We start from the raw sequence: 24,686 nt of genomic DNA on the forward strand, positions 1-24,686 counted from the left end.
AGTTCTTTTCACTTTTTGACTATTATGAATAATGCTGCTTTGAAGATTTCATGTTCAAGTTTTTATGTGGGAATGTGTTTTAAATTCTCTTGAGTATATACGAAGGAGTGAAATTGCTGGGTCATATGGTAACTCTGACTTTTTGAGAAACTGCCAAACTGTTTTCCAAAGTGGCTGCACCATTTTACATTTCGGCCAGCAGTGTATTAGTGTTTCAGTTTCTTCTCCTCGCCAGCACTTGTTCTTGTTTTTTTGATTATAGCCATCCTAATGGGTATGAAGTGGTATCTTGTGGTTTTGATTTGCATTTCCATAATGATTAATGGTATTGAGCATCTTCTTATGTGCTGTTTGTATATTTTCTTTGGAAAATATACGGTTCAGATCCTTTGCCCATTTTGAATTTGACCTATTTGTCTTTTTTAATTGTGTTCTAAGAGTTCTTTATAGATTCTGAAGATAAGCCCTTTATCAAATACATGATTTGCAAATATATTCTCCCATCATTCTATAGGTTGTCTTTTTACTTTCTTGGTGACATTTGACACACAAAAGTTTTTAATATTGGTGAAGTCCAACATACCTATTTTTTCTTTTGCCACTTGTGCTTTTGGTGTTGTATGTGAAATGCCTTTTTATTTTTTTTGGCTGTGTTGGGTCTCGTTGTAGCGTGTGGGATCTTCGTTGCAGCATGCAGGATCTTTTGTTGCAGCATGCGGGCTTCTCTCTAGTTGTGGTGCATGGGCTCCAGAGTGTGTGGGCTCTGTAGTTGCGGCGCACGGGCTCCAGAGTGTGTGGGCTCTGTAGTTTGCGGCACACGGGCTCTCTAGTTGAGGCATGGGGGCTTAGTAGTTGTGGTGCGCAGGCTTAGTTGCCCCGCGGTATGTGGAATCTTAGTTCCCCGACCAGGGATCGAACCCACGTCCCCTGCATTGGAAGGCAGATTGTCAACCACTGGACCACCAGTGAAGTCCCTGAAATGCCTTTGCCTAACCTAAGTCACAAAGATTTACTCCTATGTTTTCTTCTAAGAGTTTTATAATTTTAGCTCTTACACTTAGATCTATGATCATTTGAAGTTACTTTTGTATATGGTGTAAGGAAGGGGTTCAACTCTTTTACATGTGGATGTCCAGTTGTCCTAGCACCATTTGTTGAAAAACTATTATCTTCCTGATTGAATTATCTTGGCATTCTTGTTGAAAATCAATTGACCATAAAAATGAGAGTTTATTTCTAGACTCTCAATTTATTCCATTGATCTGCAGGTGTGTCTTTAGGCTAGTACCAGATTGTCTTGATTTTTGTAGCTTTGTAGTAAGTTTTTAAATTAGGAAATGGGAGTCCTCGAGCTTTGTTCTTTTTCAAGATTGTTTGGTTATTCTGTATCCCTTACATTCCCATGTGAATTTTAGGATCAGCTTGCTAACTTCTGGGGGGGAAATAAAAGGCAGCTGGGGTTTTGATAGAGATTACTTTGAATCTATAGATCAATTTTGGCAGCGTTGCCAATCCATGAATGTGGGATGTCTTTCCATTTATTTAGTTTTTCTTTAATTTCTTTTAACAATGTTTTGTAGTTTTCAGAGTACAAGTGTTCCACTTCTTTTGTTAAATTTATTCTTAAGCATTTATACTTTTTGATTGATTCAGTTATAAATTGAATTGTTTTCTTAATTTCATTTTCAGAGTATTAATTGCTAGTCTCAGTACCTACTTTTGACACCTGGTAGCAAGAGCTAAAAAGTAGGTTAGGAGGCATCAGTTGCTTCAAGTGGAGTAAATTACTTTCATGCCTTCATTGAGAGTGAAGTAGGCATCAGCACTTCTGAGCTGGTGAGGCCACACCCTACAATGACTGTGCTATCAATGACCTGATTCCTCTGTGACTATCACAGAAAAAGACTTTCTCTTGCTAAAGAATGTAGAAATTTTCAATCATTCCATGCGGCTTAACATTTTATTTACTACCCTTATTGTGTAGAGAAAGCACCATACTATTTGAATCATTATTCATTTGGAAAAAAAAGTTGATCTCTAAAAGATTATCATATCCTTTGGCTGACTGTGACTTTGCAACCAGTTAACAGAGTGTAAGAGTGTCCTGAAGGCATTGCAGTAGAAGTGATCCAGCTGGAGATTAATTATTACGATGCAAACCTCATTCTACATCATAGAGCAAAGACTTTTGTCCCTTCTGAACACACGTATAAATTCAGATTCAGCAAACTCAAAAATATATCTCTAGTTAAGCCATTCCCTTGCTCAAATAAGCATTATCAGTCTTTTCAAATTATCAGCTGTACTGGACCAGCTGGACATATATATGCAAAATTTCCTTCACCTCTAAATCTCTAGTGCCTGTTAGAGTCCCTTGCACATTGTAGTGCACGTTAAATGTTTTAATGTTTTTATTGAATTAGCTAGATGGAAGAGCTGGAGTCTGGAGATTAAATTCTGATATAATTCAGGGGTCTGTGAATTCTTTAAAAGAATTTTTTAGGGCTTCCCTGGTGGCGCAGTGGTTGAGAGTCCGCCTGCCGATGCAGGGGACACGGGTTCGTGCCCCAGTCCGGGAAGATCCCACGTACTGCGGAGCGGCTGGGACCGTGAGCCATGGCTGCTGAGCCTGCGCATCCGGAGCCTGTGCTCCGCAACGGGAGAGGCCACAGCAGGGAGAGGCCCGCGTACCGCAAAAAAAAAAAAAAAAAAAAAGAATTTTTTAAATGTTGTATTTTCATTTTAATGATAATTCTGAATCACCTGGATCCACATTATAATCAAGTTGCACTGCACAATTTCAGTGCCCATGTTTGTGTTTAAGAAACATTGGTCTAAAACATTACTCAGAATGTATGTTAGCTTCTGATTACAGAGGAGTGCTGGCTGTAAGTGATCGTTCAGTCTTTGGAAAATATAATTGCCTTTACCCAGCAGCACCTTAACCAGCAGGATAGGATATTTCTTAGTTATTTCCTGTTGGTAGATAGAAGAGAGTAGTTAAGAATGATTTTTTATCAGTGTTCCCTTCTATGTCTCAAAAAAAAGGAGGGGGTGTAGAAAGAGAGAAAGAAGGGAAGAGAAGAAGGAAAAAAGGAATAGAGGGCTCTGCAGACATTAATTACGGAGTTTTGAAAGGATGGTGTAAAGATTTGGCCAACAGTGGAATTTTCTTTCTCACTTGATTTTTCTCGATTTCACTTTTATGACCTGTTTCACTGAACTAGAAGAGTAGTCAAGCCCTTGAAATCAGCAGGTCCCCTGACTCCAGTGGTTTACTGTGATAGCGCTCTTTCACTATGTAAGTGTCTCTTGTTTAGGTCATCTCAGATCCTTTATGACGGAAGGTGGGATCTGATAGGCATAAATGAATCTATCAATGTAGATTTCAAAGTACCATTGCAAAGCTTGACTAAAAAAAAATCTTCCAAGTCCTAATTTGTTGAAGGAATCTTTTCATATATATGATAATTGATACAAACAAGTCACAGGCAGGTTAAAATTTTTCCAGCTCTCTTTTCACTATGCACTTGATTTTTCACTTTCCAAAGCAACACGTTTTTTTTATCAAGTTTGTTCAAACAAATCTAGATCCTTCATTTGTTTCCTTGAACACACTGCTGTTTGCTTCTCCATAAGGGTTGATTATTGCTGACTTCCTGAGAAGAATATGGAGATGCAAATAGCCAGGTGTTGTCATTGTCATTGCACAAAGGAAAAGCAATTAGAGCTGAACTAGGATAAACCCCATTGACTAGAATCAACTTGAGTAAGTTTCTAAAAGTAGTCTTGGGTTTTACTGTGTTCATTTCCCTGAAGCTGTTTCTGAACGCCTGAGGAAAAGATGGTAGTCTCTCCAACTTCAGTTCCATGGGTATCTCTTAGTCTAAATATTGTAGTCTACTGTGAATACTTTCTGAAAATGGGGGTGAGGGAGTTCAGAAATCAATACCATTTTTTGTAAAAGCCATATAATATGGATACTTTTAAGGAGACAACAGGATGGTAATGAACATTTGCCCTTGTCAGGGGGCAAGTGTATGCCACCTTTTCTGACAAAAGGTGAATTAGAATCTTGGAACCTTATGGTTCAAATAAGTTTCAACTGAAGCAATACACACTTCTCATCTGGATAAAGAAAAACACAAAAAGGCAAAAGCCAAAATATATATATATATTTACCAAAACCCCTCCTGGATGATATAATTGAGATTTTGTTGCTTAATCAGAAACTAAGGAATAGCAGTGGGTGTCCCAAAGCCTGAGTTTTTAGTCTATAATGAACTAGTTAGTCAGTAGTTGCAAAATATACTCAGCATATAACCCCTTCACATGAGCTCCTACTGTAAATAGTTACTCACCTTTCTTTATATAATAGGTGGGCAGATGTATAAAGATGACTCTGCTCTTTGGCAAAGTATATATATATATATTACACACACTGATATTTTGAGTCATGCCGTATACTAGGCTATTGTCCCAATTAAAATTGTAATTAGAAGAAAGAAAATTATTGGGTTTAATTTTTTCTTTTACATGTTATAAAATTGACTTTTGAATCCTTTTAAAAACATATACTGCTTTAAGTTTGTCTTGGCAAATCTAACTTTTCTGGCTTTGTATTATTTTTAAATTATTATATTTATTTATTTGGTTGCACTGGGTCTTAGTTGAGGTAGGCGGGCTCCTTAGTTGTGGCTCGCCAGCTCCTTAGTTGCAACACACGGGCTCCTTAGTTGTGGCATGCGAACTCTTAGTTGCGGCATGCGTACTCTTAGTTGCGGCATGCGTGTGGGATCTAGTTCCCTGAGCAGGGATCGAACCCAGGCCCCCTGCATTGAAAGCGCAGAATCTTAACCATTGTGCCACCAGGGAAGTCTCTCTGGCTTTGTATTGATAAACATAGAACTGACATAAAAGTACTCTAGAGCATTAAATTTTCATATGTCATATCAGAATGCTTTTGGCTGCAGGTAACAGAAATTCCCAACTCAGTTGGCTTAAACAATAAGGAATGAATCATTGCATATGACAGAAAGTTCTGAACTGGTTAATCCTTTGCCTCCATGACATCATTCAAGATTCAAAATCTTTTCATCTTTCTACTCTGCCAGCCTCAGCTTTATTGGTCTCATCCCCTGGTTTCTCATAGTTTCATTTGGCTGCAGCAGCTCTGAGGTGTCATATTCTTTTTTTTTTTGAGGTGTCATATTCTTATCATAACCAGAGGCAAAATATTTTCTTAGGGTCTTCCAACAGATTTTCCTTCACATCTCATTGTTCAGACTGGGTCACGTGCCCAAAGCAGTTAAGGCAAGGGGATATGTCCACCGTGATTCATTTAAAGCAACAAAGACGTTAGCCTGAATCACATAAGTGATGGTTGGGCAGGGGGGAAGGTGGATATTTGCACAGAATTAGAGTGCTGTTTACAAGGAAGAATGGGAAAATGCCAGTGAGGTGTACACAACAAAATTTGACATGTAGGGGTCCCTAAAGCTCAAATTAAGAACCCTTTTTGTAGGATCTTTAAATTCTATTATTGCAGCCCTTGAAGCTGTATTCTCTGATCATATGCATTCATTTTGTTCTGCATAGAAACCTGGTCAGGGCAGACCCCCAACCTGGAGACTAGGATCCAGTACAGTCTTAAGAAACCAGCCACACAGCATGACAAGAGCTAGGGAGAAGGAGGACAGTCAGAGGCTAGCAGAGCCTCCAGGAAATGGGGGCAGAGCTGTAAATCCCCAAAGAAGACCAGGTTTGAGCAAGGGTGTGGCAAATCTTGACTGTGTATGTGAGGTCTAAGAGAGGTCAGGTTGCGGAGAACATGACAGCAGGGTACTTTGAGAAATGCATGCAGAGTGGATGCAGGGAGTGTCCCAGCTTGTCCAGTCCAATACCTGGAAAACAAGGTAGCAAGTGGGCCCAGAGCCAGCTGACTGGGTACAGTACAGGGCTCTTGAGATCCAAGTCTCCACGGGCTCCTCTTAGGTATGCTTGGGAGTGGGGTTGGGGGAGCATGCAGTTAAATGGATGCTCATTTGGAAAGTTGTAATGAAGCTCTGGCAGGGCAGGAATTTATACAAATGGAATGTTAAAATTTGGTTTTGTTAATGTAATGGTATGCCCTTGACTTTTTATGGTAGGTCAGTGTAAGAAACAGCCATATGATTTCTACATTGAATATAAAAGTTCTGTTGTCCATTCTGCTCTTCCGCTTTCCCCCAGGTCTTCACATGACTTGTTCCTTCAGCTCTTCTCTGACAGCTTTTCCCTGAGCCCTCACCCCTGACTCTTAACTGCTCCCTGCTCCTTATTTTTCTTCATAGCTCTTATTGCTGCTGGAAAGTTTATTTACTATTTATTGTCTTTCTCCTCCACTAGAAGTAGGCTTCATAAAGATGGGAACTTCGCTTTCTTGTTCATGCTATATTATCTCCAGTAATGAGAACGTACTTGGGATATTGTAGGCACTCAATTAAGATTTGCTGAATGAATGAGATACCTCTTCATATTCTTCCTGAAGTTTTTGTCTCCTAATGAATCTATGTTCTTTCTTTTATTGAGTAATGGGAACTATGTTTTCTGTTTCCTTTTTTGCCTCAGCTACCAGAATTGCTAAACAAAATTTGGGGTTCATTTGCAATAACCATTCTTAGCTTGGGATATGTGTACTTCTTCAATTACTATAGAACTTCTAAAAAGTATTCAATTCAGTTTCAATATTTTTTATTGTAAGTTGCCTCAAATCCCATAAGGAAGTAAATGAGGATTGAAGAATAATAAATGAACTGACTGATTGACTGAAGGGTAACTGGGAGAAGTCAAAAAAGAACACCAGGCTTTTGAGTCTGGATGAAAAAGAATACTGGAGCTATTGTTAATGGAAATTGGTACCAGATCAAAACATTACTCATAAAAGTATCTTTCTCTGTCACCATTTTGGGCACAACTCACTCCATTGTTATTGCTTGGTCAGTTTTTTTCCTCTTCCCCAGTAGGCTTTGAATGCCATGATGGGAGGGACTCTTTCTTTCTTGTTTATGGTCCATAGTGCCTAGCACAGTACCTGGCACATAGTGTCTTTTCTTTACCACTTATTTTTTTAATCCATTTTTAATTGAAATATAGTTAATTTCAATGTTGTGTTAGTTTACCACTTATTTTTAACTTTAAATCCCTACATTAGTAAATATTGACTAGTTTGTCATCTGCTCTTACCTTTTCAAACTGCAATTTCCCCTCCTTATGGATTTCCAGACTTCCTTCATTTCTCAGTGACTTCCTTCCCATCAAGGACCTTCATTCCTTTAACTACAGCAGCCTCCCACTCCAGTGCTCATGAATATGTGCCTTTTCTTCCTTTCTAAGTCTCCTGAATCTCATACCCCTGATGGCTAAGCCAAAGGTGACTCATCACCTCATAGACTTCTAACTGGAAGGGGCCAGAGAGACCATCTCATCTAATTGACTCATCTCCAGTTGGTCCAGGGAGGTGAAGGGAATTGCCCTGAGTCACACTGCTAGTTGGCAGCAGGGCCAAAATTAGATCACAGAGCTCTTAACTCTGGATGCACATCTCACACTGCAGAAGGAGCAAGCCCGTTTCTAGCTCCAGAAAGGGAAAGTACTATAACAAAAGTAGAAAGAGGGCTTCCCTGGTGGCGCAGTGGTTGAGAGTCCACCTGCTGATGTGGGGGGGCGCGCGTTCGTGCCCCGGTCCGGGAGGATCCCACGTGCCGCAGAGCTGTTGGGCCTGTGAGCCATGGCCACTGGGCCTGCGCGTCCGGGGCCTGTGCTCCGCGACGGGAGAGGCCACGGCCGTGGGAGGCCCGCCTACAGCAAAAAAAAAAAAAAAAAAAAGTAGAAAGATATGTTTTCCTCTTAGTTGGAAATATCTTAAATGCATTGTATCATAGGAGTTAAGTGTCAGACTACCTAAGTTTGATCTTGGTTGTATTTACTCTTTGGACAAGTTATTTAACCTTTCTATTGTGGTAAATCCTTTTTGTCTTTTTTCTATGCATTTGTATATTTAATATACATATTTAAATCTGTAAGTGTGGTTTGTTTAATATTGAGAGAAGTTATGTGTGTGCGTTTTTACATACATAAATGGAATGATACTGGTTCTATTAGTTTCTTTCACTTAACAGTGTCTTAAGGAAATTAAATATTTCCTTAAGGAATATTAAATTTTCTTTAATAGCTTCTTTTTGGCCACGTGGCAGGTGGGATCTTAGTTCCCCGACCAGGGATCGAACCCATGCCCCCTGCAGTAGAAGCACAGAGTATTAACCACTAGATCGCCAGGGAAGTCCCAGGGGAACCTTTCTATATTGTTGCAGTTAATTCTATCTTGTTCCTTTAATGACCACAGAGTATTCCATAATATGTATGGTTATTTAACCACTTCCACATTAATTAATATTTAATTTATATCTTCTCATTTTTTACTATTACAGTTCTGCAGAGAAGCCTTTATGCAGATTTTGTTGTGCATACATGTGACTGCCTTCACTAGGACTGATATTCAGAAATACAAATACTAGTAGGCACAAAGTCCCCTCTTTTCTATTCTGAAAATAGGCTATGGCTAAGTCATTCATTGATTCAATTTCTGCAATATATGTTGAAATTAACTGAGCAGGAGGTGAGTCTTGTGACTGCATGTATTGTTTTAGGAACTGGGAGCATTTTAGAGAAATTAGTCCTCATCTTTTTCTTGTATTATAAGGAAAGTACATTGTGTTCCTGACTTTGAGGGAAAACAAAAAATAAACTTCCTCCTCCTCCCCCTTCCAAGAGACTAAGATTAGTGAAATTATGCTAAGCAACCTCTGCTTGACTCTGTGATGGCATTAACTGCACAGTACTGTAATTGTTGGTACTTATCTGTTTATACCCACCCCCTAAACTTTGGGCTGCTTAAAGGGTAAAGATTATGTTTTATCAATTTTTGTATCCCTAGAACATTAGCATGATACTGGTACATAATTACATTTTATTCAATAAATGAGTGAATTCAGTTCAACATTGATATTTGTTGAGTACCTAGTATGTGCAAAGATTACTAAGAACCAACAGGAACAGAGATGAAGCAAAGTTTTACCCTCAAGGAATTTATAGTCTAATGGGAGAAATAGATATAGGCTGAAAACATCTAGGAATCAAGGCATTAGTAACAGGTGTGATTTAAGTACAAAGTACTGTGGGACTTCCAAGGAGGACTAATTAAGGCTGACTGAGAATATTAAGGGAGGTTTTCACAAAGGAAGTGGCATTTGAGGCATTTTAACTGGGCCTGATAGGGCAGGTTGGTGACTTTTCTATGTAAGTTATCATTTTGGTGACTTTAAACATATGCTTCAGAAACCATTTTGTCACCATTTAGATATCATGTTACCTTAGGGCTACAGAAAGGCTGGAAGTGGAGTGTTATACTTGGGTTCTGGAGCTAGGGCCTCAGAGCCAAGATCAAGTCAAAGGAGTTTTAGTTCCCAGCCCATCTGTGGAGGAAGAAGTTGTTTCCATTAAAAAAAAAAAAAGTCAATTCTGAGTGCCTTGGCGTGCTGTTTCTCCTCTCTTTAAGAATAAAGTAACGCAAAAACCTTTCTTGGCCCCACTTCCTTGAACAGCTACCACCCCATTTCTTTGATATGCTGTGCAGAAAACTCCTTAAGTAATCTGTCTCCAATTCTTTTTCTCACATTATATTTTAAACCCACTTCTATCGTGCGCTCACCCCTGCCAGTGCATCAAAACTGTTCTTGTCGGGCTTCCCTGGTGGCTCAGTGGTTAAGAATCCACCTGGCAATGCAGGGGACACGGGTTCGAGCCCTGGTTGGGGAAGATCCCACATGCAGTGGAGCAACTAAGCCCGTGCGCCACAACTACTGAGCCTGTGCTGTAGAGGCCACAAGCCACAGCTACTGAGCCCACATGCCACAACTACCGAAGCCCACACGCCTAGAGCCTGTGCTCTGCAACAAGAGAAGCCACCGCAATGAGAAGCCCACGCACCGCCATGAAGAGTAGCCCCTGCTCGCCGCAACTGGAGAAAGCCCGTGCACAGCAACAAAGACCCAATGCAGCCAAAAATAAACAAATTTATTTAAAAAAACAAACAAAACTGTTCTTGTCAGGGTCAACAGTGACCTCATTGTTAATCTAATGGTCAATTTTTAGTCTTCTTTTACCTGACTTATTAGCAGCATTTGATGCAGACCATTCTTTCCTCTCTGATACACTTTCTTCCCTTAATTTCTAGAATACCATGCTAATTCTTTTCCTACGTGACTGGTTATTCCTTTTCAGTCTCCTTTGCTGGTTCTTCCCTTCCCAGACCCTTCCCAGACTTAATGTTGAAGGAAGGGTACAGGTTTTGTCCTCGGTCCTCTTCCTTTCCCTGCCTAAACTCACTCCCTTGATTATACATCTAGTTTCAAGGTTTTAAATATAATCTACATTCCACTGATTCCAAAATGTATATCTTCAACCCAGACTTCTCTTCTGAACTCTCTATATATCTTCCACTACTTCCTCAACATATCTCCTGCTCCAGGCCTGCTTCACTTGGAGACTTTCCCACCTCAGTTGATAGTAACTTCATCCTTCCAGGCACAAAAGCAAAAATCCTGGAAGTCATTATTGGAGTCCTCTGGAAATCAAGTTGGTGTAATCTTCAGAATATATGCAGAATCTTTTTCTCACCCCTTCTACTGTTCAAGTCACCATCCTCTCTCAAACAGCTTACTGGAGTAGCTTCCTAATTTGTACCCTTGCTCCACCCCAGACACACATACAGACACATACACTACTGCATGTTCTTAGCACTGCAGCCAGAGTCATCTTTTAGCACCTTTTTGCTCAAAATCCTCCAAAGGCTTCTCATTTTACTCAGAAAAAGTCCAGGTCCTTACAGAGGCCTACAAAGGCTTATAAGCTCTGCACCAGCACCCACCCCTGCCATCACACCTCTAGCCTCCTCTTGGGCTTTCTTGATGTTCCTCCACAGTCATGCTCCCCCACAAGCTTTTTTTTACACTAGCTTTTCCCTCTTCCTGCTGTGCTCCTCCCCCAGATGTCCACATGGACGACAGCCTCACCTTCTAGCCTTTGATTAAATGTCTCAACCATCTCGATGAAGCCAACCCTGACCATCTTTTTAAAAACTGAAGTCTGCCACCATCTTCATTTCTCTTTTTTTTTTTTCCACGCTGCTTTCCTCCTCCTGCCCCCCGCCATGGCATTTATAACCTTCTAACATACTGTGTAATTTACACTACAATGGAAACTCCAAGAGCGCAAGACTTTGCTTCTTTTGTTCACCATATATCCCAAGCATCAGAAGCTGTGCTTAGCATCTAGTGGGACTCTTAGTAAAGATCTGCCAAATGAGTGAAGAATCATAGATCTCTCTTTGACAAGGACCCAAAATGCCTTGATTGTCTTTCACTTAATTTGCTTGAGTAGGTAGGGTGATAGTGTAGGAAGAGTACTGGGCTAATGACCAGGCTCTAGCCTAGGACCATCCTTGCTGTTTGTGTGACTGTGACAGTAGTATTGAGTTTGTGAAAGTTTATTAAGCTATGCACTTATGATATGTACATTTTTCTCTTTTATATATACATAAATTTTTAAATCTTCAAATATTTTATTTCCACATGTAGGTTTTTAGATTATAATTGGGATTCTACTTGCTTTTTCACAAAATAATTCATCATGAATATTTTCCCTAACATTATTCTTCCAGAGCATGATTTTTAATGGTTATGCAAGTACTTTGAAAAGTATAAAACACTATACAGGGCTTCCCTGCTGGCACAGTGGTTGGGAGTCCGCCTGCCGATGCAGGGGACACGGGTTCGTGCCCTGGTCCGGGAGGATCCCGCATGCCGCGGAGCGGCTGGGCTCATGAGCCATGGCCTCTGGGCCTGTGATTCCGGAGCGTGTGCTCCGTGGCGGGAGAGGCCGCAGCAGTGAGAGGCCTGCGTACCAAAAAAAAAAAAAAAAAAAAAACCAAAAAAACACCATACAACGTGCCATGGTGATATGTTATTCTTTCTTTAAGAAATTGAAAGTTTGTTTTGAAGTAATTTGATTTCTTCCCTTTTTCTACAGGGGACATGGTCTCAGAGTACCGAGAACCTTTGATCCACACCTTTCTGAGGGGAGCAAGAGATCCAGATAGTGCTCACAGGGCCAGCAGCTTATCCAATCTTGGAGAACTGTGCCAGAGGTTGGACTTCATGCTGGGCTCTGTGGTTCATGAGGTACTGCATGTTGATTCCTTTCTCTAAAGTTTGTCTTTACTTGAACCTATGATATAGCTCAGCACTGGGAGTTAGGAGACCTGTGTTCTTTTTCTAGATCCAGTAAGTCATTTAACCTCCCTCAGCCTCGCTAGTCTCATATGTATATTGAAAGTTGATTTAGTAGGAATTTTTTAATTGCAAGTGACAGGAAGTCATCTTAACCTACTTTAAGCCATAAAAGAGGATTTATTATAAAGAGTCCAAGGAAACATAACAGAATTGAAGAAGCTTTGAGGAAGTGCAAGCAGAAGTTTACCCTAGTTTTCTGGGCCATCTGTGAGTCTCATCTCTGTTTACAGAAAACTCTCAGGCAAATACATACTCTAATTGGCCCTCTTCGGTTGGAGGTGCCTTGTATTCAGGGAGACAGGGTCTTATCAGAAAAGAGTAATTAAGTTCCATGTTTTGTTCACCGCCTTATACCCAGTGCCTGGTACGTAGTAGGTAAAGGATAAATGAGCAGCCAAAATAATAGCCATACAAGATGTTGGCACTGGACACGTCTCCAGTGTTTAGAGTTTAAGATTTAAACTGGTTTTAGAGTTTAAGATTTAGTGAAAGGTACGTTGCACTGTTGTCCTCTATGAATATCTTTCTTTAGCCTCTTAAATTTTATCTTTGCCCTTGTGTTTACTCTGTCATCAATATATGAACATATGTCTCAAGTACATACTATGTACTAGACACTCTGCTATTTAAAGATGATGATGGGCAAAAGAAGACTAGTTAATATGTTGCCAGGTGTCTTTTTACTCAGTGGGCTTCACCATCTTAAATCTTTAAGGAAGAAGATGGCTTATAAATTATAAATATGTAAATAAAATACAGTTTATATTACCTTATTATTTATGAGAGACTAGATTTTTCATATAAGCACATAAGTTTACAAGATCAAAAACTTAGTAACTTTGTAATACTGGCTTCTTTCACATTATTCAGTATCCTAGGGCTGACCATGTTGAACATCAAATCTTAAGAAGTATCTACTGTATCTACTGAGAAGGAATTTTCTTCAGTGTCTGGTGATTGTGTCTTATCAACAAGCAGAGAAACATGCTCATGGATGTATACATATGCTTGAATTTATGGTATTTCCTGACTCCTGAGCTTTATATGCTTAGTTTAATTGATTATAAAGGCTACTTATCGTTAAATTTCAACTTAGGACTTTTAGGAAAGTTATACATAGTTTTTCCTCTTTTTTAAAAAAAAAAATTGTTTATTTATTTATTTTTGGCTGCGTTGGGTCTTCGTTGCTGCGTGCAGGCTTTCTCTAGTTGTGGCTAGCAGGGGCTACTCTTCGTTGCGGTGCACGGGCTTCTCACTGTGGTGGCTTCTCTTGTGGAGCACGGGCTCTAGGTGCACGGGCTTCAGTAGTTGCGGCTTGCGGGCTTTGGAGCACAGGCTCAGTAATCGTGGCACTCGAGCTTAGTTGCTCTGCAGCATGTGGGATCTTCCTGGACCAGGGCTCAAACCCGTGTCCCCTGCACTGGCAGGCGGATTCTTAACTACTGTGCCACGAGGGAAGTCCTCCTCTCCTTTAACTCTAACTCGAGGGACACAGCCCTATACCCAACTTTCTGTATCTGTTTTTAATAACTTAGAAACAATGATTACTACCAACTTAAAACCTTTCAGTGCTCTAATATACATGAACTATTGGGCGCCTGATTTTTGTTTTGGATGGCACTTTGCAAATCTCTTATTCTTTAGTGTATTAACTTGTAACACTTAAGGACTTTGCAGGTCTATTTGGTTATAGCAGCTAAAGATTTCAGTCTGTTATAAATAATCTGGGTCAATTTTGAAATGGTTCCCACATTTTTTTTCTCTGTTTATTTGATCTGTTCACATGACTCAACCCAAAGTGAACCATAAACCATGAACTGAAACAAACTCATGGACCATGATCTGAACCAAACCCCAATATTATTATTCTTAATAACAGAGATAGAATTCACATACTATACAATTCACCCACTTAAAGGGTATAATTCAGTGGTTTTTAGTGTACTCACAAAGTTGAGTAAGCATCCCCCAGTTTTTTTAAACATGGCCATGAGCTGAATAAAAATTTCCCCCAGATCTCCAAGTGAATCAGCTCAGATTTGACAGTATCCCATACGTTTTCTAAAGCCAATGAACTCAAACTGTGCCTGACATCATGATCTTCTCTGAACCCAAAAACTGAGACCGTATTTCTGTTTGAGTTCCTACATCTTCTTTCCTTTTTCTCTCTTAAGGAGACTGTTGCATGCTGGTGGCATATGATTTCCTGTTGAAAAAATTTCTTGGTTTGGTTAATTAGAAAGATTGAGCTAAAGCAGGTTTTGTAACATTTAAGAAGTATCATCTTTCTGGAGACCACCCGACCTGTTGAAAGAGAACCAAATTTCCAAGCATACTGGGGGATGGGAATAAATGAGGCCCTGTCCCACCACCCACTTACCTGTGTTCACTTGGTCAGATGACCTAGACTCTGGGCTTGGTTTCCTGACCTAGAAAATGGGATTAAAATATCTATAATGCAGGATTGTTACAAGGATGTAGGGATAATGTATATGAGTAATACAGTGATTTATTCAACAATTGTTACTGAGAGCCTACTATATGCCAAGCAGCATTCTGGACACCTACAACATATCATTCTTCAAAATGGACAGTGATTCCCATTGGCATGGAGCTTACGTTCTAGGGAGAGGAGACAGACAGTAAATGATATACATATTAAAATATATAGTATGGTAGACAATGATAAGTTCTGTGGAAAATAAGAAAAAGTAGAGCAAGTAAGGGTGACCAGGATTATAGTATTAGGTGGAGGGGAGGGTGCAGTCTAAATGGGGTAGTCAAGGTAAGCCCCATTGAGAAGGTGATTTTTGAGTGAAGAAATTTTACTTTTCTGTATTAAGATTTTTCTTTAAGGAGCATTTTGGTCATTTGAAGGGAGCTGACAATGACAGTGATGAGGATGGACAGCAAGGAGATGAGAACAGGGGTAACCAGTGTCCTTCAAATGTCCTCAGTCGTACATTTACCAAACACCTGCAGTGTTCCAGGCCCCTTTGTTACAGGCCAGGAATACAAAACCCAAAAGATACTACCTTGTCTTCTGGGCATGGGCAACCTGTGGAAGATACAAACAGCAATGATTACAGTTACAGTCCAGTTAATTGTGCTAGGTGCTATGGGAGCACATTTTAGGAGCCCCTCAGTCAGGTTTGGGTGTTGTCAAAGATGTGCTGGAGGAAGAGACTCTTAGAGCTGAATCTGGAGAACAGGTAGAAATTAGGTAGCCCAAAAAAGCAGAGGCGAGCATTTCAGCAGAGGGAGCAGCTTGTGCAAAGGCACTGTGGTGTGGGAGTGTGGGACAACCTGACATGTTTGAAGAACTATAGGAAGATCCAAAAGGTTAGAGTGAAGGGGTGGGACGAGCGGTTAGCTGGTAGCAGGTCTGAAACAAGAGACCAGGCAGAGGCTACATGATGAAGGGCCTTGTTAGCTTTACAACCTTCTGGCTCACAGCGAGAATTGAGCATTACTTATTAAGCCCTCAGAAATGAAGTATGAATAGGTAGTAGACTGTTTGCTTGCCATGGGTGCTAACACAAAGAGAGAATCCTTCCTTTTGTTTCAACCTTAGAATTGAATGTGAAGAGCTGCTGCCCTGGGGGCACCTGTCAGGCAATCCCCTTGTCCAGTGACCCTGCCCCACTTCTAGAGACCTGGACACTGTAACATCAATCCCAGGAGTGTTTATTATCATTAATAATTGTGAGCACAACAAGGACAGAACCAGTCTTTTTTTTTTTTTTTTTTTTTTTTTTTTTTTTAGAACCAGTCTTTATTTACCTTTGTATACCGCCTAGCGCCAAACACAGCATTTGGCATATAGTAGATACTCAGTAAGTGTTTACTGATTAATATTGAAGGAAGAGGAAGATAAGGCTTACTTGGGAAGACAAGTTCCTACATGTTTTAAAAATAGTAATTGGGACTTCCCTAGCGGTCCACTCGGCGCTTCCACTGCAGGGGGCATGGGTTCGATCCCTAGTCAGGGAACTAAGATCCTGCATGCTGCATGATGCGGCCAAAACAAAATAGTAACCATAGCAAGCACTTAACACTCTTCTTAGTGCCTTATGTAAGTCAGCTGATCCAGTCCTCAAAGAGGAAACTGAGGCACAGAGAAATTAAATCAGTTGCCAAGTTCATGACGATTGGAAGTGGCAAAGTTGGGATTTGAATGTAGGCAGTTGGTTCCTGTATCTGTGCTCTTAACCACTCCTCTATATTGTCTCTCAATAAATGTTTCAATTCGTTTATAAGATTACTTTTGTGCCCTTGAAAAAGAAGCGAGTTGCCATGTAAGAAAAGCTACTGACAGGAAGGGTCATGTAGCTCTGTTTTAATAGCACTTGTTTTTGGCAGTGAAACTTCAGAAGACAATATCTTCCCACTGATTTGAAAAACCAGGTGTTTCCATCCCACATAATTTCTGTCTCTTCTTTTTAGATGTTCCTTCTTATGTAGCATCCAACACTTGCCATGTCATCAGTGCCATACCAGCTGCCTTGGGTGGACTGCAAGTTTGAACATGATTGGACACCTGACAGTCTTAGTATTTCAGCCATTGAGTCCTCCTGTAGTCAGACCACTCTTGTCCATTCTCATTGAAAAAGTGGGAGATTTGGCCTGGCTTTTAAGTAATTCTTCATTCATTTGTTTTTCATTTGACAAATACTTACTGAGCACTTACTCTGTGCCAGTTATGAGACTACAACCAAGCCTTATGCTAGGTGTGGGGGATCCAGCTCTGAACACAGCGAAGTTCCTGTCCTTGTGGAGCTGACATGCTAGAGAGGAGAGTTAGGTAACAAAGAAGCAAGTGTGTAAACAAATATATACTGTGCCAGATGGAGTAAGTGCGAAGGAGATGAATCTAGTAAGGCAAGGGACATGGAGGGAGTTTGCTGTTGTATGTGAACTTGGATGGACAGGAGAAGCTTCACTGATGAGTGACTTAAGCAGAGCCCTGCAGGGAGCAGGAGCTGACCCGGGCAGGTACATGGGGAGAGAGCATTCTGGGCTTTGGCTTTTACTGTGAGTGAGATGGGAAGCCAAAGCAGAGGAATGAAATGCTCTAACTTGTTTTGAAAGATCTTTGTGTCTTCTTCTACGACAGTTCTTTCAGTGTCTCATGAAAACTCTTGAAGTTTCTTGTAGTCTCAGAAATGCTTGGCCCCAGTGTGTACTGGTGGAGAAGGAGCCTTAACTCTGGGGAAACTTGTCTTTGGCTGCAAACTGAAGGAATTCTTCTTTGTGTGTGTTTGTCATGTGCCAGGTATGTTAGAGGACACAGACAAAGGACCCAATCTCTTCCCCCAAGGAAATCTCAGTAGAGTGTGAAACACAGAGGAATAAATAAACAGTGGACTAGAGTGATCTCCTAGGACAAGCCCAAGGTGCTGAGGGAACACGGAGCTGGGACCCTCAGGTAAACTGTCACGGTTTACCTGACAGCAAGAAAGTCACATTGATCAAGTGTTAGCCAGGCAGAGAAAGAGGGGAAGTGTAACTTGTTTTGATGTAAAATTGAACAAACCAACCACCATAGGCTCTTCTGATGTGATCTGATCTGGGGGTCATACCTGTGGTTCTTGGGCATCTGAAGAAAGCTGTCCTCCCTGTTGCATGGTCCAGACTTGGGCCCTGTCTGTTCCGTGACAGTGCTTGCTGGTAGGGAAGGAACGTAAGGGATAGGACCAACCCTTCCACAGTCTCTGTACTGGGAATTCAGGTTTTTCCTCTCTGTTGATGTCAAGATTTAATCTGTTTGGAGAGCATTATTATTGCTCTCCGATTTCTCCTTGTTCTTGTCAAGAACTGTATTGCTTAAAACCAAATCTTGATAGGCTCTTTCATCTTTATCATTCTCCATGAAAAGTAAATATGATTTAAGGGAACCACAGCGAGAGGCCCATCCCTGGTACAGCAAATAAGGTACGCCCCAGGTGACAAGTGCAGGAGCAAGCCACTTGTAAGGTAGTGCCCAGAATTCCACGAACCTGAGCTTTGGGGTCTGATGCAGAGCTATCACCTCTGATCCACTAAATGATCTGAATTGATTACCAGATTTGCCACAACCAGTGCGGTTTCCTAAGTGACAGCTCATGCACTGAGATGAGGGCTCGGGTAGATGTCCTGGGAAACCTCAAGGAAGCAACGGAGCCACCACGGCTCTGTTCCACGTCAGGTTTTTCTTTTTAAGTCTTTATAGAATGTGTTACAATATTGCTTCATTTTATGTTTTGGTTTTTTAGCCCTGAGGCATGTGGGATCCTAGCTCCCAGACCAGGGATCGAACCTGCAACCCCCTGCATTGGAAGGCAAAGTCCTAACCACTAGACCACCAGGGAAGTCCCCCATGTCAGGTAAAGCAAAGCATGTGGGAATTAGAGGCCACCCTGCCTTTGCTGGTAAAGTTTCTTAGTTTACAAAATAGAAGGACAGATGGTCTAGTTTCGAACAAGTTAGCAGACTGAATTTTAGCAGGAGATTTTAGGGAAAGGGATGAAGGTGCAGCTGGAAAGTTGAAATCATGCTTTCTTGATACCTCAATTCTGCTACCTCTCTTCTGGAATTCTCCAAAGTTGGTTTTTGGTACTCTTGCCATCTGTTTTATCTTTATTTATATTTCTGATTATGCTTTGTGCGTGCCAGCTGTTTGGGGAGTGATGTTTTCTGTATTTCTGTTGGCTCCTATCAAGTGTGAAATTGCTTAAACTGACCTTTAGCGTTTCCAAAGCAGTTGTCATTTTTGTCTCTGCATGGCTTTCAAAAATGGATATGATTTACATAATTTAGCCAATAAAAAAAAAATCCTTCCATAGTTTGGTTTACTAGAATAGGTACATTGACCCTTAGGGCAGGTAACATGAAGATCCCATGGAATGGGTTTCTGCCCTTTAGGAAGACTTCCAATTCATACATTAGTAAAGACCTTACATCATCTATCTTTCCGCCAAAGCTTTTAGGCGGGGGTGGAAGGCAGTGTTGAGTATGTCCTTGGGGTTGGAGGTGAGAGAGACTGGCCATGGGGGCGACTTGTTCAGACTGGACAGATGGAAGAGAGTGGCCATGAGACCTCCCTGCTTCTGGTGTTTGACGAGGAGGCTACCCCAGTGGCTTGTAGAAGAGCAATGTTACGAGTTGGTTGTGGGAGCTTGACATGAACAGAGGCTGTTCTTATCTTTCAATGATATCTGCAAGACCATATTAAAATTCTGATGCTTTAAAAACATTTTGCACAACCGAACATTGTTCCTTTCATGGGATTTGGTCCTGTGACAGAGGTGTTGAGGAAGGTCCAGGAACTCTTCTGTTCACAGGCTTCTTCCTGATTGTCTTGGATGGCTGATTGCAGGTGGACTTGGTACGATCTGGTGCATAAATCACTAAGAGCAGGAGGCCATTCCGGCTGATCTCAGTAGGGCTTGTAACAGCCAGCTCCTCCCGGTCACACCTGCAGGGCGGCACTGGCATGCAGGGACTGGCCTTGCAGGGGAAGCCCTTTTCCAGCCAGGGTGCTTCTGCCCCTCCTGATTGTGGAATAAATGCCCGACAGTCAGAGCTGGCACTACACTGAGCCCTGAGGCAGAGGCATGGCCCACCAGCATAGTGAGGTAGAACAGAGGTGGTAAAGCTGGACACCGGTGGGATTCCAGGCTCGGAGGCTTTTGCCCGCCAAATGTGGAAACACGGGCCCAAAACTAAACCTAGAGGGAAGCTGGCAAAAGGCTTGGGGGAGTCTGAGCATTACATGGCCCTGGGCTGGCTTTCATACTTTAGTTATCAGACTGAATAAGCTAATCTTTTATGTGTCAGGAAGGACTCGACCTAGCTCTAACTTGTTTCTCTGATTTCAGCTCTTACCTCTTAAATACTAAGCCTGCAAGTGGAGGTACCTATTATATTGTTGCCTGTTTAGAGGTCACCCAAGGGACTCCTCCTAGGACTGAATTGCTTCTACTGTTAATGCTAGAGGCATGGAAGCCACTGATGACCTCGAGTCAGGGTTCCAGGTCAAAAGCAGAAGCAGCTTGCTGGGTCTTATTGAAAAACATCCCCCAAAGAGTTGAGCTTTTCTGGGATTTCCCTTCACTTGTAAGCATCAAGTTTGTCTAATAGATGTACAACTTGATTAAATGCCAGTGCATCACAGATGCAATTATATTTAAGAACAAGCTACTTCTTCTAATCCCTTTGCCATCACTGATTAATTAGACACTTTGAACTATGCCCAACTGTTTGAAAGCTGTGAAAAATACAACCTGCATAGTTAAAATTTCTGCACAAGCCTATTTCCTCATTTGTGCCTGGATTCTTTTTTTAAACCTTTTAAAAAACCATTCTTTAAACATAATATGTATTTATACATGTTCCCAAGCACACAATCTGGCTATTTTCTTATCATGGTTAGAAAGCCTTCCACAGTTGGCCAAGATATACACTCACACAGTAAATCACATAACAAAGTATGTGAGAGACCAACTGAAATTTAGACTTACCTTCAGATTTTTTCTGTCGTTGGTCACACTTTCAAAATTTTTGTTTTTACCTTTTCATTCTTGCACAAATACCTCAGAAAGGTTTGTTGCTGTTTGTTGTTGTTGTTTTCTAATGGTATCTCTTTATGGAGGTTTTAGAATATTTTTGTGTCTACCCGGAGCAGGGTGGGGGCAGGATGGCTGGTACAGGATATAGAAAATTTCTCATTTTATGACATATAATTATCAGCTATATATCTGCAAGTAAACATTACCATGTTTTGCAAGTAATTTGTAAGTCCTTTCTGTTATAGAGCTGTCTTCTAAAGTAAATGAGCACTGAAAGAACCATTCCACAAATGAAGAATCCCAGGCAGGGAGTCTCAGCAATTGGCCCCTGGTAACTCACGTGGGTGTACACTAGAATTGTAGTGTACCAGGACGTCTGGACACGCTAGAAGAAGATCAGTTTGAATATTTATGTATTTCTCTATCCCTGGGCTGAAACTTTCATCAGTTGGCATGTTGATATTCATGCCAGACCTTGAACTCTGAAGTCTACTTAGCTAAATCTCCATGGTCCTCCGTCCCTAGAAGCCACTGTGTTTCAGACCATTTTTTCTTCCTTCAATTTGATGTCCCCAGAGTGGGGCAAGTAACAGTTCTTCCCACTTTTGAGGAAATACTCACCTTTGACCATACCTTTATTATATACCTGTATTCCTTCCCACTCCCTAGTCTCCCTCCTGAATTCCAAACCAGATTTTGGCCCTTTCCAGAAAAGCCAGACTAAATCAAGATCTCTACCACTATATCTCTCCCTCTTCATGGAGAATGAGGAAGCAACCCACCGCTGTAAGCGAGATTGTTTGTGATGAATGTGTAGAATATGGAACACAGTTGAAAGGTTTTAGGTAATTGTGCAATCCTGATTGTTATTGATTTCTTTTTCCCTCACCCTCCTAGGTAACAGCTTGTCTGATTGCTGTGGCTAAAACAGACCATGAAGTTCAGGTGCGCAGAGCTGCTGTCCATGTGATTGTGCTGCTGCTGCGGGGACTCAGCCAGAAAGCTACTGAGGTAAGTCAGTCTCTTACCATTTGCAAATTCCCTACCTGTTTGTTCTTTATCTGTTCATCAGTCTTCCTTTCACCAGAGGAGGCCTTGAACCTTTTTCCCGGATGAATTCATACAGATGAATCAGTCAGCAGGGATTGTATTGTTTGCAGGAAGATTGTATTGTTTGCATCTTCAATGAGTCTCTTTTTCCTCTGTATCATATTAGGCAGACTGCACACTAACCACTGCAGAAAAACCAGGGCACAAGTTTACAGGTTGAGATTCTGGGTCCCAGCATTCCCCTCAGAGGGACAGGTTCCAGGGTGAGCTAGCTGGACTGCACCAAGCCTGCCTCTGTAGCCTGAACTTGAGTGATTTGTCTTCCTGACTCATTTCATTGTTCACACAGAATCACTAAAGGGCCTCATTTCAAATGTTTCCTTTCTAGCTGTGAGTTCAATCCATGAGATTTTAGTTGTTGAATAAATTAAACTTTTATTCCTCCTCCAAGTGGGTTTGGCTGGATTTCTCCCCAGTGCGTGGACAGCCCAGGAAGAAGGTTTATATATCCATATGTATACTGAGAATGAGTGACCTCTAAATTAATTTTCTTCTTGATTTTAATGGAAATTCATTCCCAATTGACTTTATAAAGAGAGTTTGCATTAATAATTTACTTCCTGGCATCCACAATGCTCGTCTGTGGCTTGGCACATCAGTATTTAACTAAGTGTCATTGAAGCCATTAGAAAAGTGTTTTGTCAGACACATGGCTTTGTTCATGCTAAAATTTTGCCATATCAAGTTCCTGACACCATTTTTGTACAAGCGTTATCCCCTAGTAATTATCTAGGACCTTGGTAGGAGTGGGGGACATAGAGATCATAACTTGATATCTCAGGTACTTGTTTTAGGGTACACACTGCTCTAGTTGAGAATCTGCTGTACAAAATGGAATTAAGAAAGAGTCAATGTTTTATACCCACTGTCAAGATCTACAAAACTCTTGACAAATATACCATTGTTATATAAGTTGTTAACAATAGGGGAAACTGGGTGAGGAGTATACAGGAATTCTCTATTGTCTTCGCAACTTTTCTGTAAATCTAAAATTATTTCAAAATTTATTTTAAAATTTGAGTTACAACACTCTTAAAATAAATCTTAGAAACTCTGTAAGTGTACACACCCTTACTCAGTAAGAGTGTGTGTGCGTGTGTCTGTGTGTCCGTAGCAGAGCAAACTGTCTGGTTAGTAAAGTGAGAGAAGAAATAGAAAGAAACTCTATCCAGGTTTCTCACATCAGTGTGTAGCCAATGAAAGCAACACTGCTTGTCTCACCAGTACTAAAATAATTTGAGGCCATGGAAGATTTTTGACACTTTGAAAAAGCCATGTGAATGAAAAGCCTCTGTTCTCCAAACCACCTCTAGTCTGCCCTCACTGGAATTCATAAATCGTGCTTACTGAGTGAATAAAGAAAAGGAAACAGGATGGGATGAGGGTATGATTCCTCTTCCTGTCGCATCCTTGAGACCAGGTGTGTTAAATCTTGTAATCGTAGGTGTGATTATAATTGGGGCACTTTAACGAGAAGCAGAGATAACCACAAAGCTTTCAATCTAAGATTTTCTTTACTGTTCTGTTTTGCCCCCAGGAACAGCTGAAATGAAAATGCCACCTTGTTGTTGAAGTTTTGTTTTGTTTTTTTCCTTCTAATCACTATCTCTCAAGCTGTGGAGTGCCAAAGGATAATCCTAGGTTTCAGTGAATTCTCTGTTGCTCGTAGATGTGCCAACCAAGAAACTCTGTGTTTCTGGCAGCTTGAAAAGAAAGCAGAGAGCCCAGTAAGAGGTAGAGGTCCAGAAAATCAGGAGATAGATTGGGATCAGAGAGGGGGAAGACATTACTACCCCCAACTGATGAGGTAGCTTTCACCTCTTTCCCATTTGCAGATAGCCAGAATATCCACATTGGAGGGAAATACAGCATTCACTTTCTTATTGAAACACTTATTTTCTCTGCTTAGCCTTGTTTTGGCCTTATGATCATATCTGTTTATTCACTGATTCCCAAGTATAGCCTGAAGCCAGAAGGGAACCCCCTTTAAGCTCATTCTACCTTACCTTTGCTGAAAATTGAATTTATGAGGAACACCCAGGAGAAGGAGGTATGTTTAGACCTGTACTTTCTGTTGGCCTCAGAGTTAAGAACAGCCCTCCTCATCGTGGAGGAGATGAGCTGGGCGGCAGCATGAGAAAATTTTGCCTAACTATCCAGCTTTTCCCAAGTTAAGTCTTTGCAAGGTGACTTGTTTATTCTAAGAATTGTAAATGTTTAGAACATCCATATTCCTAAATTCATTCCAAAGACAATAATGAATAACTGGGACGGTAATGACTGAGCAACAGCCTACCAGACTGGCCCTCGTTCAGATAACAGCTATGAACTCTGGACATAATATAGTAAGTAGTTAGCCGAGGACACTAAAGAGTGGTCAGAAGCAGGCAGATTCTCATGGAGTGTCCATGTTTAGAGGAGAGGTGCTGTATAGAGTAAGTTCCCATTTTCTTAGCTTTCAGCCTAGGGACAGGTTATGTCTAGGGAGGCGTGCAGTGCATTAGGGGTACTGGTGGAGAAATTACAGGCTTTTGGGGCTGGGGAACCAGAAGACTGAATCTGGGGGAACCACAGCTACAGGAGAGAAAGGGGGGATCCTGGAAGGGAAAGATCCAGAGAGAGGATTCCTAAATTCTGT

The 24,686-nt window shown here is 41.1% G+C and overlaps 1 protein-coding gene across 2 annotated transcripts in view; it reads left to right on the forward strand.

Moving 5' to 3' along the window:
* TANGO6 (transport and golgi organization 6 homolog) overlaps positions 1 to 24,686 on the forward strand; it is a 182,939-nt gene that overhangs the window by 127,664 nt on the left and 30,589 nt on the right. For both annotated transcript variants that reach the window (XM_032611851.1, XM_032611852.1), the window contains 2 exons: positions 12,127 to 12,278; positions 21,836 to 21,949. In XM_032611851.1, coding sequence (XP_032467742.1) covers positions 12,127 to 12,278; positions 21,836 to 21,949 — 266 coding nt within the window. The remainder of the gene's footprint in view (positions 1 to 12,126; positions 12,279 to 21,835; positions 21,950 to 24,686) is intronic.

Source organism: Phocoena sinus, chromosome 19 (genome assembly GCF_008692025.1).
Source record: "Phocoena sinus isolate mPhoSin1 chromosome 19, mPhoSin1.pri, whole genome shotgun sequence".
Lineage (NCBI taxonomy): Eukaryota > Metazoa > Chordata > Mammalia > Artiodactyla > Phocoenidae > Phocoena > Phocoena sinus.